Source organism: Gopherus flavomarginatus, chromosome 12, assembly GCF_025201925.1.
Source record: "Gopherus flavomarginatus isolate rGopFla2 chromosome 12, rGopFla2.mat.asm, whole genome shotgun sequence".
In the NCBI taxonomy this organism is placed as follows: Eukaryota; Metazoa; Chordata; order Testudines; family Testudinidae; genus Gopherus; species Gopherus flavomarginatus.
Genome location: NC_066628.1, coordinates 21354384 through 21369743, shown reverse-complemented (window position 1 = coordinate 21369743; position 15360 = coordinate 21354384). Strand labels below are relative to the sequence as shown.

Genomic DNA, 15360 nt, shown 5'->3' with positions numbered 1-15360 from the left:
ACCCTTCTATACCAATACTCCAGTTATGCATATTATCCCACCAAGTCTCCATGATGCCAGCTATGTCACAGTTGTTTTTATATGCTAGCATTTCAAGTTCTTCTTGATTATTGCCCATACTTCTCACATCAGTATACAGACATCTAAGATACTGATTTGATCCCTCTCCCACTCCCACAGTTCTGTCTCGTCTCAACCTTATTTCTGTTATAGCAGCCCATGCTCCCCCAGATTCTGACCCTTCTCCCAGATCTCCATGTTTATGACTTACCTGTGGTCACTGCCCTCGTTGAACCTAGTCTGAAGCCCTCCTCACTAGGTTAGCCAGTCTGTATCCGGATATGCTCTTGCCCTTCTTCGTTATCCCAATTTGCAATGCATTTGATCTTGCAGTGTTAAGAATCATTGGTCATTATCTATCTATCTATCTATCTATCTATCTATCTATCTATCTATCTATCTATCTATCTATCTATCTATGTGCCCACTGTCAGGATTGATTGGTTTTCTCACTCTCTCCCATGCCCCCAACACTGTATTATCCACCAGCTGTTGTTGTGCCCCTTCACTACATGTTCTGAGTTGCAGCGTCTCTCTGCAGTTCCTAGCATAGATGGGTGTTCCCTGCTTCCCTCCTAGGATAGGTTTGGGTGACAGGCGATGGACTGATTGGGATCAGGGACTGAGAGCCCCTCCCAGCTCTAGAGATGATGCCAGCTTGTGCATATTTCAGACACAGTTGAAGCCTAGGATGCTCCTGTTGGGGCTAAAAACTGAATCCAGTCTCCAGGGCTGTAAGCCCAGCTCTGATCTCACCTCTGGAGCAAATCACCCAGACAACCTGCACTACCTGATCCTAACCCCCTCCTCCCCCACCCCGAGGGGGAACAGCACCTGCCCTGTATCTCACACGATGGCAGCATCCCTGGAAGTAGCCTTGGCTAAAAACAAGGCAGGGATGAGTCACAAAGGAGGTCCCCACAGGATGGCAAAATAAAATATAAATTAGTAGCACCGACATGTGACCTACAATAGCTGAGAGCCTAATGGCACCAGAGTCTCAGCTGGCCTGTTCCTTCAATAACTTCACATAATTACTTCTGAGTGAGCACAGATGGTCTTCTCCTGCATTGCGCCAGCAACTCTTGGGATGCAGCCACCAGAGGAACCTTCAGCTCAGGCTGTCCTGGCTGCTTGAAGTTGATCACTAAGAGGTACCCAGAGGCAAACACTAAAAACTAAGGACCAGGTCCTGAGCTGGTGTAAATGAATGGTGTAAAGTTCCATTGACTTCAGAGTAGCAAGGGCTGTTTACACCAGTGGGGATCTGGCTCATTGACTTCCATGGAGCAGCATCCATTTACTCCATCTGGGGATCTGGCCCATGAGGCAGTTTCCAATTTATATTCTTTGCCTGTGAAACTGAACCAAAAAAGAGTCAAAAGTTAGTAATCAATCTGCTCTTTCTTAGTGCTTTGTCCATTGATATTAGTTACAAGTGTAATTTGTAAGGGTGACAGAATGATTCATTCCCACTGGGGACAGAACTTTGGAGGAATTCGGTGTTGTGGAGATTTTCTGTATCTGATCTTCAACTTCTACTGGGATGAATGGCCCAGCTTTTCTTTCTTTCTTTCTTCTTTCTTTCTTTCTTTCTTTCTTTCTTTCTTTCTTTCTTTCTCAGTAGTTACATTTTTTCCTTTCTGCAGACAACACTTAAATAAAAGGCTCCTTTGGCTGCAGATGCACTGTTTAAAAGTGTTACATTCACACTAGACATTCATGTCAGAGAATGATATATGAAGGGCCATATCCCCAGTGGGTATTAATCAGCCCTAGATCTATTGGAATCAATGGTTCTGATCCCCAGCTAGTTCAAATCAGGGTAGCACCACTGGAGTGAATGGGTCAGAGCCTCAGTTTTTGTAAATCACCTTTAGCTGCCTTGGCATCAAAGGGTCCAGATCCCCAAACAGCTGTTGCGTAAACCAGCCCCAGCCCCACTGAAATCCATTAGACCAGTTCCTCAGCAGCTGTAAATTGGCATAGTTCTATGGAACCAGGCCAGGTGACATAAGCTGAATATCTGTGCCATGATGTCTAGTTTTTTGCTTGTTCCTGTATCTGAGATGCTTATTGCTGGACATCACAATCCTATCTCAATGCTCATAGAATATTCCAATAACATGGTTAATAGAAACCTATGAGATGGGTACCCAGCCAGTAAATGAACAGATTAATATTATAACTATACAGGAATACCCCGATAGTGAAGGTTGCGCCATGACTTCCGTTTAAAGTTCCACCTCTCTTTAAAAAAAAGGAGACACTTAGTCAAATTTCTTTGATATTTAATGTGCCTTAGGAGGGTGAAGGATAGGGTTAGTGACCTAAGTTTGGGGTCATTTGAGCTAAGGGTTATGGAGATATGAGCCCAGTTACAAGTTTCTAGGTTTGTTTATTTTGCTTAGAGCCAGAGATCAAACTATTGATGTGATGTGGGTCAAAATTGTCTCAAGGTGTTGAGTTTTACCCCAGTAGTAAATGGCCCCCATTAAATGTTCTCTGAGCTCATGCAGTCCCACACTGAAAAAGCTCAGCAGAATGTGTGGAGGCAAACAGTGTCAGAGTCCAGGAAAGCAGGTAATGAACGCAAGGAGAGGAGGGATGAGTGAGATGAGAGGTGATGGGAGCAAGATGAGAGGTGGCGGCAGAATGATGAAAGGAGGCAGGATCCAATGCTGAGGCCATTGGAGGAATGAAACTGATATGCTCCGGCATCTGGTGGAGCTGCAGGAAAGGAAACTGGAGCACAGACCACCACTGCAGACCCTGTGTAACTGCCCTCCCCGCTCTCCAAGTTCCATAACCTTCTCATTCAGATGCCCAAGAACACGGAGGGGTGGGGCTCCGGGGACCCAACCACTCCACCCCAGAGGACTGCCCAAGCAACAAAAGGCTGGCATTCAATCAGTTTTGAAGTACAGTGTGGCCTTGTTCTTCCCTCCTGCCCTCATCCACCACCTCACCTGGTGATTCCCTCCTCACCACTCCTCCCAGGCTACCTTGTGAGTTTCCCCCCTGTTTGTGTGATGAATTAATAAAGAATGCATGATTCTGAAACAATAATGACTTTATTGCCTCTGCAAATGGTGATCGAAGGGGGGAGGTCAGTTGGCTTACAGGGAAGTAGAGTCAACCAAGTGGGGCAAGTTTTCATCAAGGAAAAACAAACAGAACTGTCACAGTGTAGCCTGGCCAGTCATGAAACTGGTTTTCAAAGCTTCTCTGATGTGCAGCGTGCCCTGCTGTGCTCTTCTAAGCACCCTTATGTCTGGCTGTGCGTAATCAGTGGCCAGGCAATTTGCCTCAACCTCCCGCCCCACGATAAATGTCTTCCCCTTACTCTTACAGCGTAAGGGGAGCACACAGCAAGCAGCAATTAAAATGGGAATATTGGTTTCGCTGAGGTCTAACTGAGCCAGTAAACTGCCCCAGCAAGCTTTTAAACCTCCAAATGCACATTCTACCACCATTCTTCACTTGCTCAGCCTGTAGTTTGAACAGCTCCTGACTACTATCCAGGTTCCTGTGTATGGCTTCATAAGTCATGGCATTAAGGGGTAGGCTGGGTCCCCAAGGATAACTATTGGCATTTCAACATCTCCATTGCTAATTTTTCTGGTGTGGGAAGTAAGTTCCTTCCTGCAGCTGTTCAAACAGATCAGAGTTCCTGAAGATGCACGCATCATGCACCTTTCCCAGCCTTCCCACACTGATATCGGTGAAACGTTCCTTGTGATCCACCAGTGCTTGCAGCACCATTGAAAAGTATCCCTTGCGGTTTATGTACTTGCTGTCTTGGTGCTCCGGTGCCAAGATAGGGATATGAGTTCCGTCTATCACCCCACCACAGTTCGGGAAACCCACATCCTCCTCCCATGTAGTCCAGGCAGGCACCTGTTTGCTGCAGGAAGCCAGCATGCTCAGCTGGGCAGTAGCTATGTGAGGTCTCCACATCAAGCAAACAGGAAGAATAATTTAAAACTTCCTGGGGCTTTGAAAGAGGAGGGGTGCATGCCAGAGTAGCTTGATTCAGGGAGGCTGAGTTCAAAAACAGTGACTGGAGTGGTCACAGTGAGCATTGTGGGGTACCTCCTGGAGGCTTGTTACAGTGATGTGAGGAACGCAGTGTCTACACTGATGTTATGTTGCAAAAAGCTTCACGACTCTTGCCAAGGTGGTTTTATTATGTCGGAAGAGCAGGAGAGTTAAATCTGCAGGAGGAGCATTGCAGTGTGTACACTGTCACTGCTTTGTCAACAGAAGTTGCCTTTTGTTGACAGAACTGTGTAGTGTAGACAAGGCCATAGTGTCACAGCTAAATATGAGGTAGAAAACATAGTTTAGCATAAGTAGTTGACACATATTCCAAGAGACCATTCAAGATGAAGTGCCCTGTTAACACTCCTCGTCATAGAACAAAACAGAGCACACAGAAGCCAAAGTGGCAGCTATGGAATCTTCCCCCACTCAACAGTCTCTGGATATGTGCCTCTACCCTGCCCTAGAAGGACCCTTTCTGTACATAAAAGAAGATTCCCTTCTCCATATCCCTGTATGCTTCCTTAGTAATGGACCAGAAGAATTATTGTGGCAAATTATTGCCAGTAATGTTGATATTAGTGTGATGGGGAGACATCCTCTGGGAACTGGACAAAGATACGCAGTGCATTTCATACAGGCCACCATAAAGAAATCAGTAAAAAACCTAATAATTATTTATCCAGAGTGGAACAGCTTCAAATGGAGTGATTGTGGGAGCCTCACATCAGAATACCCTTAACTCTGATGACATGGATGGGGCACTGGATGCTTTCTGTATGCAAGCCCTTGTCAATTATGATCTCTCTCTCTACTCCTTTCAACAGTGTGGTGTCTAAAGTCACTGACACATCAGGTCCCAGAATCCTAATTATTGAAAGAAGCCAGCAAGAGTGGCAGAATGGTGTCAGAGGGCACAGCATTAATGTAGATAACATTGCCCCAACAGTTTACATAAAAGCTAAATTTGTGTTGTTCCTTATGAGACTCACAGCTCCAAGTCTGGAGACTCCTTGCAAGTTCTCAGATGTGAAATGCCATAAAATCAAGTGACAGCAATATTTGTATTATTTGTTCATTTGGCCTGGTAAGAAAGCCCACACGCTAGACCTCTGCTCTGTATTGTAAGAATATATGCAAAATACACTGACTTGGTCCAGCAAATCCTGGGTAACATTCTCCTTCCTTCAGCATTAAACTCTCCCATTAACCGACCGTAATTTTTCGCCATTAACCAATGGCAAAATTTCCCCCATAAGTCAACTAGAACATTCTCATCCTTCAACCACCCATAGACTCCTCTGCTCTCCGCTAGCCAGACAAATCTGTCCTTCACCACCCGTAGACTCGTCTGCTCTCTACTAATGATGAGATTATCCTCCATTCACCCACCAAAACATTCTTCAGCAGAACCAGCCATAGACCTCTTTGCCCTTCACCACACAGAGTCTTCTGCACTTGACAACAATCACAGACCTTCCCTCCTCCTTATTCCCTATTCACAATCCATACAATTTGCCTTAACCAAACTAGACTTCTTCCCTTTTCACTGACCAGGAGATCATTCCCCGTTCATTGACTTTAATATTCTCCCTCCTCAACCAATGAAACTTCCATAAATTTTCCCATCGACCCAGCCAAGCCCTCAAGGAAAGCTAGGGAGAACAGATAAGCCAGCAGCCCATCCTGAAGAACAGACTTGATTTGCAGCTTCAGAAGACAATTCCACTGTCAGTGAAGCACCATTGGTTTGTTCAAGTGCCTCAGCAGATTACCGTTGCCCTGATGTCTACCTTAGGATGAAAGGAGGGACACTGTACCTTGATGTTTTCCAATGAGGCCATAACAACAAAGCTTGAAAGCAGAGCTGGCCAAAACATGGGCTTTCCGCTTTGTGGAAAACGTTGCTATTTCAAAATTTCCCTCTAACTGAAAACTCGGGGGAGGGAATGTTTTAGAAACACCAACATATGGTGCTTCAGAAACGAAATTTTCTCCACAGGACCCTGGCATCTGCTGAGTGAAATGGACATTCTTGTCAGTTTTCTTGTCAGTTCAGCTGCTAATAGGAGCAGAATGTGAGTTTCACTCAACAGCTGATTCCAGTTTCCCAGGTCAGCTGGTTGCCCATATTATGTGACTCAGTGGCAATTTTGGGAAGCCAGCTGGCCTGGAAGTCTGGAAGCGCTCGTGTTCCTGGGCCAGGGCCGTCTGCATGCTGAGATTGCCCTAGAGACATGACCCCTGGGAGCCCATACCAAGGTCCTCAAACTTCTTGCTCCTTAGCAGCTCAGCTTGGCAGGCAGGCAATCCATTGCCAATCTGACCTTTCTTCCCTGGAAGTTCATCAAACCTGAGATGTTTCTGTGAATCATTTTGGGTTCTATGAATCAGCATTTTTGGACAAAACTCTGTTTCAATCAGAAGTTTTCCATCCAGCTCTACTTGTGAGCTATCCTGTGATTTATCTCTTCCAGAAGCTGGAGTGAGCTCCTACTCTGTATCACTGGAAAAACGGAATGAATACAGCTAAATCTTTTTGTATGAATAATAACTTTGCTTTTTCAGGGAATGTGATTCAGCTGAGTTGATGGCCCCTGTGTGAACATTCCAGCCATGCAGACAGGAACGTTTATGGAAACAGTGACATTTAGGCAAATGGGATGGGGTTTTGGTCAGTGCACGCAATGGCACTTGCATGGAAGCTAGGGAAGAAACTGGTCTTCCAACTGCACACCATGTTGGTCAACATCTTGGTGATGAGCATGCTGGTGAGCAGGATTTCCAGGAGGAGAGGTTGATGATGAAGAGTCATAATGGACTGGTAAGTCTAGAGAAGAAGGTCCAGTGATTCTAACTTTGAGATAAAAAAAGTATTTTATGTTAATAATTCAAACTCAAGAAGGAGAGAGTAATTCCAATACACCAATTGTAAGGCTTTATTTGATTGGGAAAGGAGAGAAATGGAGACAGTGTCAGGGTCTGACACCAGTTTGGTGTTAGCCTTGAGCCCTATCCATATCCTTAACCCATATCCAACAGAGAATTGAGCATGAGTTTCCTTTAAACCTTCCCTTTAAACCTACAATTAAAGTAAAGAATGTGCTGAAGTGGCTGTGGAATCAGGGCCTTTGTACAGAGTATTCAAAGGGAATGAGTTTGAAACTCGTAATCATGAGTGTTTGGAGCAGATCCTCAGATGATGAAAAGTCTCCGAGATCTATTGACTTCAATGGAGCTGTGACAATTTAAACCAGCTGAGGGCTGCCTCCTTGATGTTTAAGGATCCTGAGTGTGATACTTCCATTTGTTCAGAGAAATGAAAGAGAGCATGTTAAAAATGTATCCTATCAAAACAGCTCAAAGTTCAAACACCAAGTATTTTAGAATGAACTTTTTGTAAATGACAGATAGAGTAAGATATAAGCCATAAAAATCTCTGTTAAATAATGTTTAATAAGGAGTATTTATAAGAAAATCATGATCTGGACATAGACAATCATTAACAGGAAAAGAAGCACAATAATTTGCACAATAATCTCCCTAGAATATTCATTATCTAGCTAGCTAGCTAACATAATTCACAATTGAATAGAAATCGATCATTATGATTAATGAGGTTGTCATTGTGGGGAGCAAACCTTCATGTCGCTCAGAAAATCCCATCAAAGAGATGACATATGAGCACTTCCAAGAGAGGGCAAACATTGGAAATCCTGTCTAACCAAACACTCACCACCTCCTCGGGGTTTCTCACCTCCAAAGAAGCAAACCAAACCAGCAAACAAGTTAAGCAAAAAAAAAAAAAAGGTAAAAATCTGACAAACAAGTAAACAAAAAACACAAAGAACAATTGCATTGATACTTCAATCAAAGATTATCCCCCCAAAAGAAGAAGAGCTTGAGATCTCACTAGGGACTTTGCTATGGGTACTGATTTTATGGGCAGGGTGCTCAGATACTATGGTGGTGGATAGCAGTACATGAAGATAGATTCCAATCTTATTTACATTGGTGTAAACCTATAATAACTCCTTTTTTCTTGAGTCATGTTTGTCAGGATTTTTCCTAGTGTAAATACCAGTTCTGCATAAACAGATTGAACAGTGTTTTCTCAGGGAGGCAATAAAGTCATCATCTGATTATATAAAGAAACACAGAATGAAATTGTTACTGATGGAGAAATACGGACATTTTATTCTTAGATAATAATCTCCAACCTATCAGTTTACATACACAGTGCACCTTTGAGCTCTTTGTTTCTCATGCTGTAGATGATCGGATTCGTCATTGGTGGCAACACAGAATAGAGAACAGCCACCATGAGATCCAGACCTGAGTTTGAGCTGGAGGTGGATTTCAAGTAGGCAAAGGTCTCAGTGCAAATAAACAAGGAGACCACAATGAGGTGAGGGAGGCAGGTGGAGAAGGCTTTATGCTGGCCCTGCTCAGAGGGGATTCTCAACACTGTGGTGAAGATCTGAACATATGACACAATTATGAAAACAAAGCAGCTTGAGGCTAAGCACACACTAAAGATGAGAAACCCGACTTCACTGAGGTCTGAGTTAGAACAAGCGAGCTTGAGGAGCTGGGGGACTTCACAGAAGAACTGATCCATCATGTTGCCTCCACAGAAGGATATTGCAAAAGTGTTTCCAGTGTGGACTGCAGAATAGAGAATAACACTGATCCAGGCACTGGCTGCCATTTGGACACAAGCTCTTCTATTCATCACTGTCTCATAGTGCAGTGGTTGGCAGATGGCAACATATCGGTCGTACGCCATGATGGTCAGTATGGCAAAATCTGCTGAAGCAAAGAAGAAGACAAGAAAGACTTGGGCGACACATCCAGAATAAGAAATCAATCTTGTGTTCATGAGGGAGTTGGCCATGGATTTGGGGATGGTGACAGAGACGGAGCCGAGGTCTAGGATGGACAGATTCATCAGGAAGAAGTACATGGGGATGTGAAGTTGGTGGTTGAGGGCTATGGCTGTGATGATGAGAAGGTTCTCCAGCAAGGATGCCAGGTAAAGCATTAGAAACACCACAAAGTGTAAAATCTGCAGTTCTGGAACATCAAAGAATCCCAGGAGAAGGAATTTGGTTATGGTGGTTTGGTTGGACAATTTCTTCCTCAGTACATTGTGTGATGGCTGTAAGGGGGAATGAGAAGGACAATGATCAGATTTAGAGCCACAGTGGGAATGGCCCTAATTCCCTTTAATGTAATATCTCATTATATGAATGTCAAAGGTGCACAGCACTCATCACTTGCAATGATGAGGTATTGTTAGTGTTCCTCACCTCTGATGATCAATCAGTCAAGTTATCACATTAGTGTAAATTAGGTCGGCTCATTTAAAGTCAATGGAGCTTTGTTATTTTACACCTTTTGACGATTTAGCCCAAGATGTGGCCCGTAAAATGCTTTATGAAGGATGAAACAAAGTACAATTCAAACCCAACAATGCTTCCAAAGAAGGTCCCTCTGCTGCGACCATCACCAAGCTCATGGGTTGGCCATGAAATGGATAAACTAAAATGCCAACACAGCCTGATTCTCATGTAGACTCACCCAGCATCATAAGTAGCAGCTCATCTGTGATTTTTCTACCCCAAGCTCTATGCCTAGATGGCCTGCTGCCTGCTTCCAAACTGATTTATGGCACCAACTCCCAGCTGCACTTCAGCCTGCGTGTAACAATGGACTAGCGGCATCTCTCTGTCACCACTATGTTGTATCATTTACTCTGCATTGTGTGGTGCAGGGGTTGTCAGGACACTTGGAATCTACTCTTGTCTCTGCCAGTGACCTGCTGTGTGACCTTAGGCTAGCCATTTCCCCTCTTTTTGCCTCTGTTTCCCCTCCCTTCCTCCCTTTCTCTGCTCTGTCTACTAGGACAACTATCTCTTTGGAAGAGAAATCACATAGATGCAGTAGAATAAATGGTTTGAAATTAAGGTCTTATCAGGCAATATTAATGTTCTCCAATTTATTTGAAGTTTAAGGCAGGTTGGAAATTTTCATCTGTGTTCTTTTTAAAAGAAAGCGGGTTTTCAGCTAAACAACAACAAATCTCAGAATCTGTCTGCTTTTCTCCAAAGATTTTGTGATTGGTTAGTAAAGAAATTGAAAATTCAAAACTGAAACATTTTTGGTTTTGTGATAAAAATAATACAGTTTTCAGCAAGAAGTTTTCATTTGGCAAAAACTGAAAAAAAATGAATTTGATGTTTTCAGTTAAAAGTCAAAATTTTCCAGAAGGATGGAAAAATTCCAATCAGCAGTAGGTATTTGATTAAATTGAGAGTGAAAGTCTTAACAAGTTCATATTGTAATTCATATTTATCATCTTCATTTTCCCCTGTATGTTGATTCCCCAACACATTTAATTGAAATAGAAAACTTACTGTGCTGATCTTTGTGGATTTTTTTCCCAACGTATGATCCATTCAATCATCCGGCACCAGGATTCTTTGGTCAATATCTACCAGAATCTAGAAGCTAAAGGCACAGGCATCTGAGAATCCTTTCCTGCTTCATTTTGAGACTGCTCAGCCAGAACTTGACTCAAACCTGTTGGCTTTGCAGATGAGCTGTGTGTAGCTGGTGCTGATCATCACTGGCATTAAAGGACCGATGCTGCAGAAAGGTGATTTATTCATGTCTATTTCCTAAGGGCTAGTGGGACTCACTCCCTGGAGCCTTGCACAGCTCAGCAGCACAGGCCCACAGGCAAGTGCATAGATGAGTAGGTGATAAAGCCAAAAGAGCCATTCTGATCCTCTAGTCTGCACCTAAAATAGCACAGGCCTATGATCTCCCCTGGTGTTCCCTGATTCCAGCCCAGCTTCTGTGTTATTTGTGGGCCAGGATCACAAAGGTGAAGACAGGCACCTACAGGGATTTATCAATGCTCCTAAATGAGTTAGGTGGCCAAGTCCCATGGTCATTCAGTGGGAGTGAGGAGCTTAACCTGCTTAGATGCTATTGTAAATCCCAATAGGCAGCTATCTCCTTCTTTAAGTTCCTAAACCCCTTTGTAATCCTGGCCCTGTGTCTCTCTTTAACTTCCAAAGCCTGGGCTTCCCCTGAATTGCTGAAAATGGTGCCAGGGATTTGCAAAGGACTCTATGGCAGTAAGACATGTACATCCTGGGCTCCTAAATCCCTTAGACACCCTTGAGAATCCCAGCCTGAAATGATAACTAGGACTGCCTGCTGTCTTGAGAAAGAAGGTCGAGATGCTAAGAACTCCTGTGATGGAAGCCCAGCTATGCAGCTATGTTACCTCAACTCTCTGTGCCTCACTGTATCAAAATCTGGGGAATAATAATTTAGACTGGATGACAATTTAATAAACAAACTATTATTTAGAGATGTTTCCCTCCCTCTTCCTCCCTCCATCTCCCTCATCCTACCCAGACCCCCAAGCAAACACCCACAGCCCTTAATCTTCTCCCACCCTTCTCACAGCCCCCACCCCACGGACCCTGTCAGCCCCTGTTCTTTGAGATTTCCCCTCCCATGGCCGAGTCAATTCTCACCCAGAGTTCTTGACTCAGCTTCCTCAGAGATCCGTGCTTAACCTCTTTGTCCACCAGTCCCCTGCTCTGCCCACCAGTTCTCTCCTCTCTCAGCCCCACTCCCTTGACATGGCCCCAGCTCCAAGGAACAGCCACTCACCTCTGGCTCCAAACACCTGCCCATTCTCTCCTCCTCCTCCCCATTGGCAAGCCCCGGCCACCACTTCCTTCCTTTCCCACTCTCCTCCTTCCTCTTCCTGGCCAAGCCCCTTTTCTGAACAGTATTTCCAGGGTGGCCTCTGCCCACTGCCAACTAGGAACTCACTTCCACAAGGTATTGCTGAGACAAAAAGGTCAGCGGGATGAGACATTGGCATGGATCACGAGAGCCTTCGTGGTTACATTAGATCAGCGAATGAATTCAACTGCCATGGTGCAGGTCTCCAACCAGCCATTAACTCACAGGGAACCTCCCTGAAATGGAGATCAGTGCAGAATTGTCCACTGGGGGGTGGGTCCCTGTCCCTCTATTTTCAGCAGCTGGTGGTGGTCCCTCCAAGAGTTACAGCTCTGAGCTGGGCTGTTCCCAGGAGCCTGTGGAAAGAGGCACATTTACTCCCATAAAGCTCTGCTGACTCCCAGGGCTGGATTCAGATACTCCAGGGCCATGCATGGAGGTGGAAGGGGCTTCAAAGAAAGGCTGGGACAATGGCATGGGACCCTGCTCTGTCACAGAAGAGTAGCAGGTGATTGTCCCCCAACCCCTTGGGATCAGCTCGGTGCCCACAGACAGGCAGAGGGCAGTCATGGTCCCCACAATCCTTACCTCCCCAGCCAGGATGTGTCTGCTAGGGTGAGGCGGTCAGGACTGCTGTGCTCTTCCCCTCCCCTGAACAGAGAGCCCCCTGCATTGGTGGGGTTGTTGAGGTGCTCCAGAGCACAGGTGCTGGGAGTTCAAATGCCATGGAGATGCCTGGGGCAGTTCCCTTCTCCCAGAACCATTGTCTCAGACCCTCTTCAGACTCAGGCAGACAAGGGGCCGGTGCTGCACTGGGGGCAGATTTCCACATTCTACCCCTATTGTTCCAGGCTGTGGGTAGTGCAGCATCTGTTGCTGGCCCCAGTCAGACCAAGGGCACTGGACACCCCCATCCATCGTACGCCAGCATGTCCCATTCCTGGTATCTAGTCATGCTGTCCTTGATGCGGTACAGCAGGCACTCTGATATCAGTGGGTTCTCCTTGAGATTCATCAGATGAGGAGTTTACGGGGGGGTGGGGGGGGCAGAGGGATAATGAAATAAGGTAGGAGACGCTGTGATTAGTGGGGGGCTGAAGGGCAGAGCACTTCATAGAGAACAGCCATGCCCCAGGAGAATCTGGGTTTGAAGGGCCAGAACCACACAGAAGGGCCACACCTCAGCAGGGGCTGGAGTCAAAGGACATGCATCTCCTCTTCCTTAGACCGGACATACTCCATTGTAACACCCTGGGGTGAGTGAGGGGGAAATCAGCCTCATTCAGTACAAAGGAGTTACTCCTGATTTACGCCAGGGTGAGTGAGAGGGAATCAGCCCTATCCACTCCAAAGGAGTCACTTCTAACTTTTCTTAACGTTGGTGTGTTTTGGTGCTGATTTATTGTGCACAGACAGAGATCAAACAAGGGCTCAGATACTCACAGCAGGGAGCATTTCTAGTGCTCAAGGGCCACTCACCAACTCTTTGGAGGAAATAAAGTGACAGCATTATTAGTCAAAGGGTTTAGCTCTCAGTTAGGCCCATCAGCCTTCGAAGGACTTGGAGTCGCAGCGAATGGATTACGCTGAGCATGTGCATGGAGAGAGGATGAACAGGTTCAAAGCTACCTCTGGCTCACAGGCTGCGAGTCCTTGAAGGGGGAATGTCCAGTAGTGGTGACAAACCTGCATGCCATCGTGGCACTTTGAGTTCAGATCAAACCCTGATCCAAAATCTGAACCTAAGAATAAGGAGGCACCTGGCTTTGTCTGAGGGTTTCTAACTGTAGGGAAAAGTCACCTGGGCACCACAGGATATTTAGATGGTAATGAAACAATTTTTGAAATACACTTACCTACTGGGAGAGGAGGATGATGAGGGTGGAAAAGCTGGTGGGAATTGCGAGAGTAGGGTTTGCGGGGCAGCAAGGGGAGGGAGATTATGGGGAAAGGGACGAATAGGATGGGTGGGTAGGAGATGAGTTGGAGGTCAGGAGATGAGGGGTGGGATACTGTGAAGAGGGGACATGAGGGTGAGTGACAGGGGACTGGGAGAACATCTGGGTGTGATGTCCTAACTCTTTCAATCTTCAGAGAGCTCTATGTTTTCTCCCCTCCCCAGTGCAAAGCCTCACTTTCCTGTTAGGTCCAGTTTTGCAGCGTGAACAATAAAGCGAGCACAACACTGAGCTGTTTTTCCGTCAGCGCTGTCATAAACAGGTGGTTAAGGGTTAATGCCTCTTTTACCTGTAAAGGGTTAAAAAGTTCACCTAGCCTAGCTAACACCTGACCAGAGGAACCAATGGGGGAACAAGATGTTTCAAAAGGAAGGAGGGAAGTTTTCCTTTGTTTAGAGTTTGTTTTCAGCCAGATTGAAAAGATCAAGGAAGCAGCCTCTTATCAGAGTAGTAAGTTTTAGAAAGGGATAAATATGTTTATGTTTATTTTCTTTGTAACTTGTCTTGGTACCATTAAGGGAATTATCAAAAATTGGGTACATGAGTATTTTTTCTTTGTGTAACTAAATTTGTGCCCAGGGGAACATCCTCTGTGTTTTGAATCTGTTGTCTGTGAGAGTAGCTGGTATGCTGATATCTCCCAGAGGGTTTTCTTTTATCTTTCTTTTCTTTAATTAAAAGCCTTTTTTCTTAATACCTGATTGATTTTTCACTGTTTTTTTTCTTAGATCCAAAGGGATTGGATCTGGACTCACCAGGGATTGATGGGAGGAAAGAAGGGGAGATGGTTAATTTCTCCTTGTTTTAAGATCCAAGGGGTTTGGATCTGTGTTCACCAGGGAATTGGTGAAGTCCCTCAAGGCTACCCAGGGAGGGGAAAGTTTTAGGGGGATAGGGAGTGCTCCAGACTCTGAAATTCTGGATGGTGGCGGCGATACCAGATCTAAGCTAGTAATTAAGCTTAGAAGTGTCCATGCAGGTCCCCACATCTGTACCCTAAAGTTCAGAGTGGGGAAGGAACCCTGACAAGTGCTCTCTGCACCTGTGTGCCTATCTCCTACCCTGCTGGATCCAGAACTAGAACAAGGGGCAGGGCGCCTGGCAGCCCCACATTCACCTCCCTTGTATGTGCCAGTAGCAGGGGGCTCGCGATGCATCTATGGTGTCGGATACCCTTCCCTCTCCCTCTTTTGTGATCTTGGGGGCTTTCTCCTTCCCTTTTGACAGGAAGGGGAACTGAGCCTCTCCCTTATCACCCCTCCCGATGTGTGCCAGGGTCTGGGGAAGCGCCGCTGCTCAGGGTGTGAAGCTGAGAGGAACCCAGAATGACCAAGTAGTGCACAGATTACAGCTCCTTTTTAGAAAAATGTGATGGTTCTTAAAAGATCCTTTTACTTCACTCATCATCCATATTCACAGCCACCTGCAGCTGCCACAGTGACCAATAACTCCACTCAACAAGCTTCCTTTTTGTTGAAAAACTAGGAAATAAAATGGCAAAAAACATTATTAACACAGAGTTAAT

General features: G+C 45.4%; 2 protein-coding genes across 2 annotated transcripts in view; both read right to left on the bottom strand.

Moving 5' to 3' along the window:
* Positions 1 to 15360, bottom strand: part of LOC127032480 (olfactory receptor 12D1-like) — a 411893-nt gene that overhangs the window by 379126 nt on the left and 17407 nt on the right. The window lies entirely within an intron of this gene.
* On the bottom strand, positions 8333 to 13574 carry LOC127033064 (olfactory receptor 14A16-like). The gene is made up of 2 exons (XM_050920874.1): positions 13518 to 13574; positions 8333 to 9265 (listed from the first exon to the last, which is right to left on the bottom strand). The coding sequence occupies exons 1-2, from the start codon at positions 13572 to 13574 to the stop codon at positions 8333 to 8335; spliced, it is 990 nt and encodes a 329-aa protein (XP_050776831.1).

Excerpts from the sequence above, each read along its gene's own strand:
- LOC127033064 (XM_050920874.1), bottom strand. The coding sequence starts at position 13,574 with ATGGCATGCAGGTTTGTCACCACTACTGGACATTCCCCCTTCAAGGAC. Across the intron at positions 9,266-13,517 it reads CCTTCAAGGACTCGCAGCCT|CCATCACACAATGTACTGAG; the intron begins GTGAGCCAGAGG and ends TCCCCCTTACAG.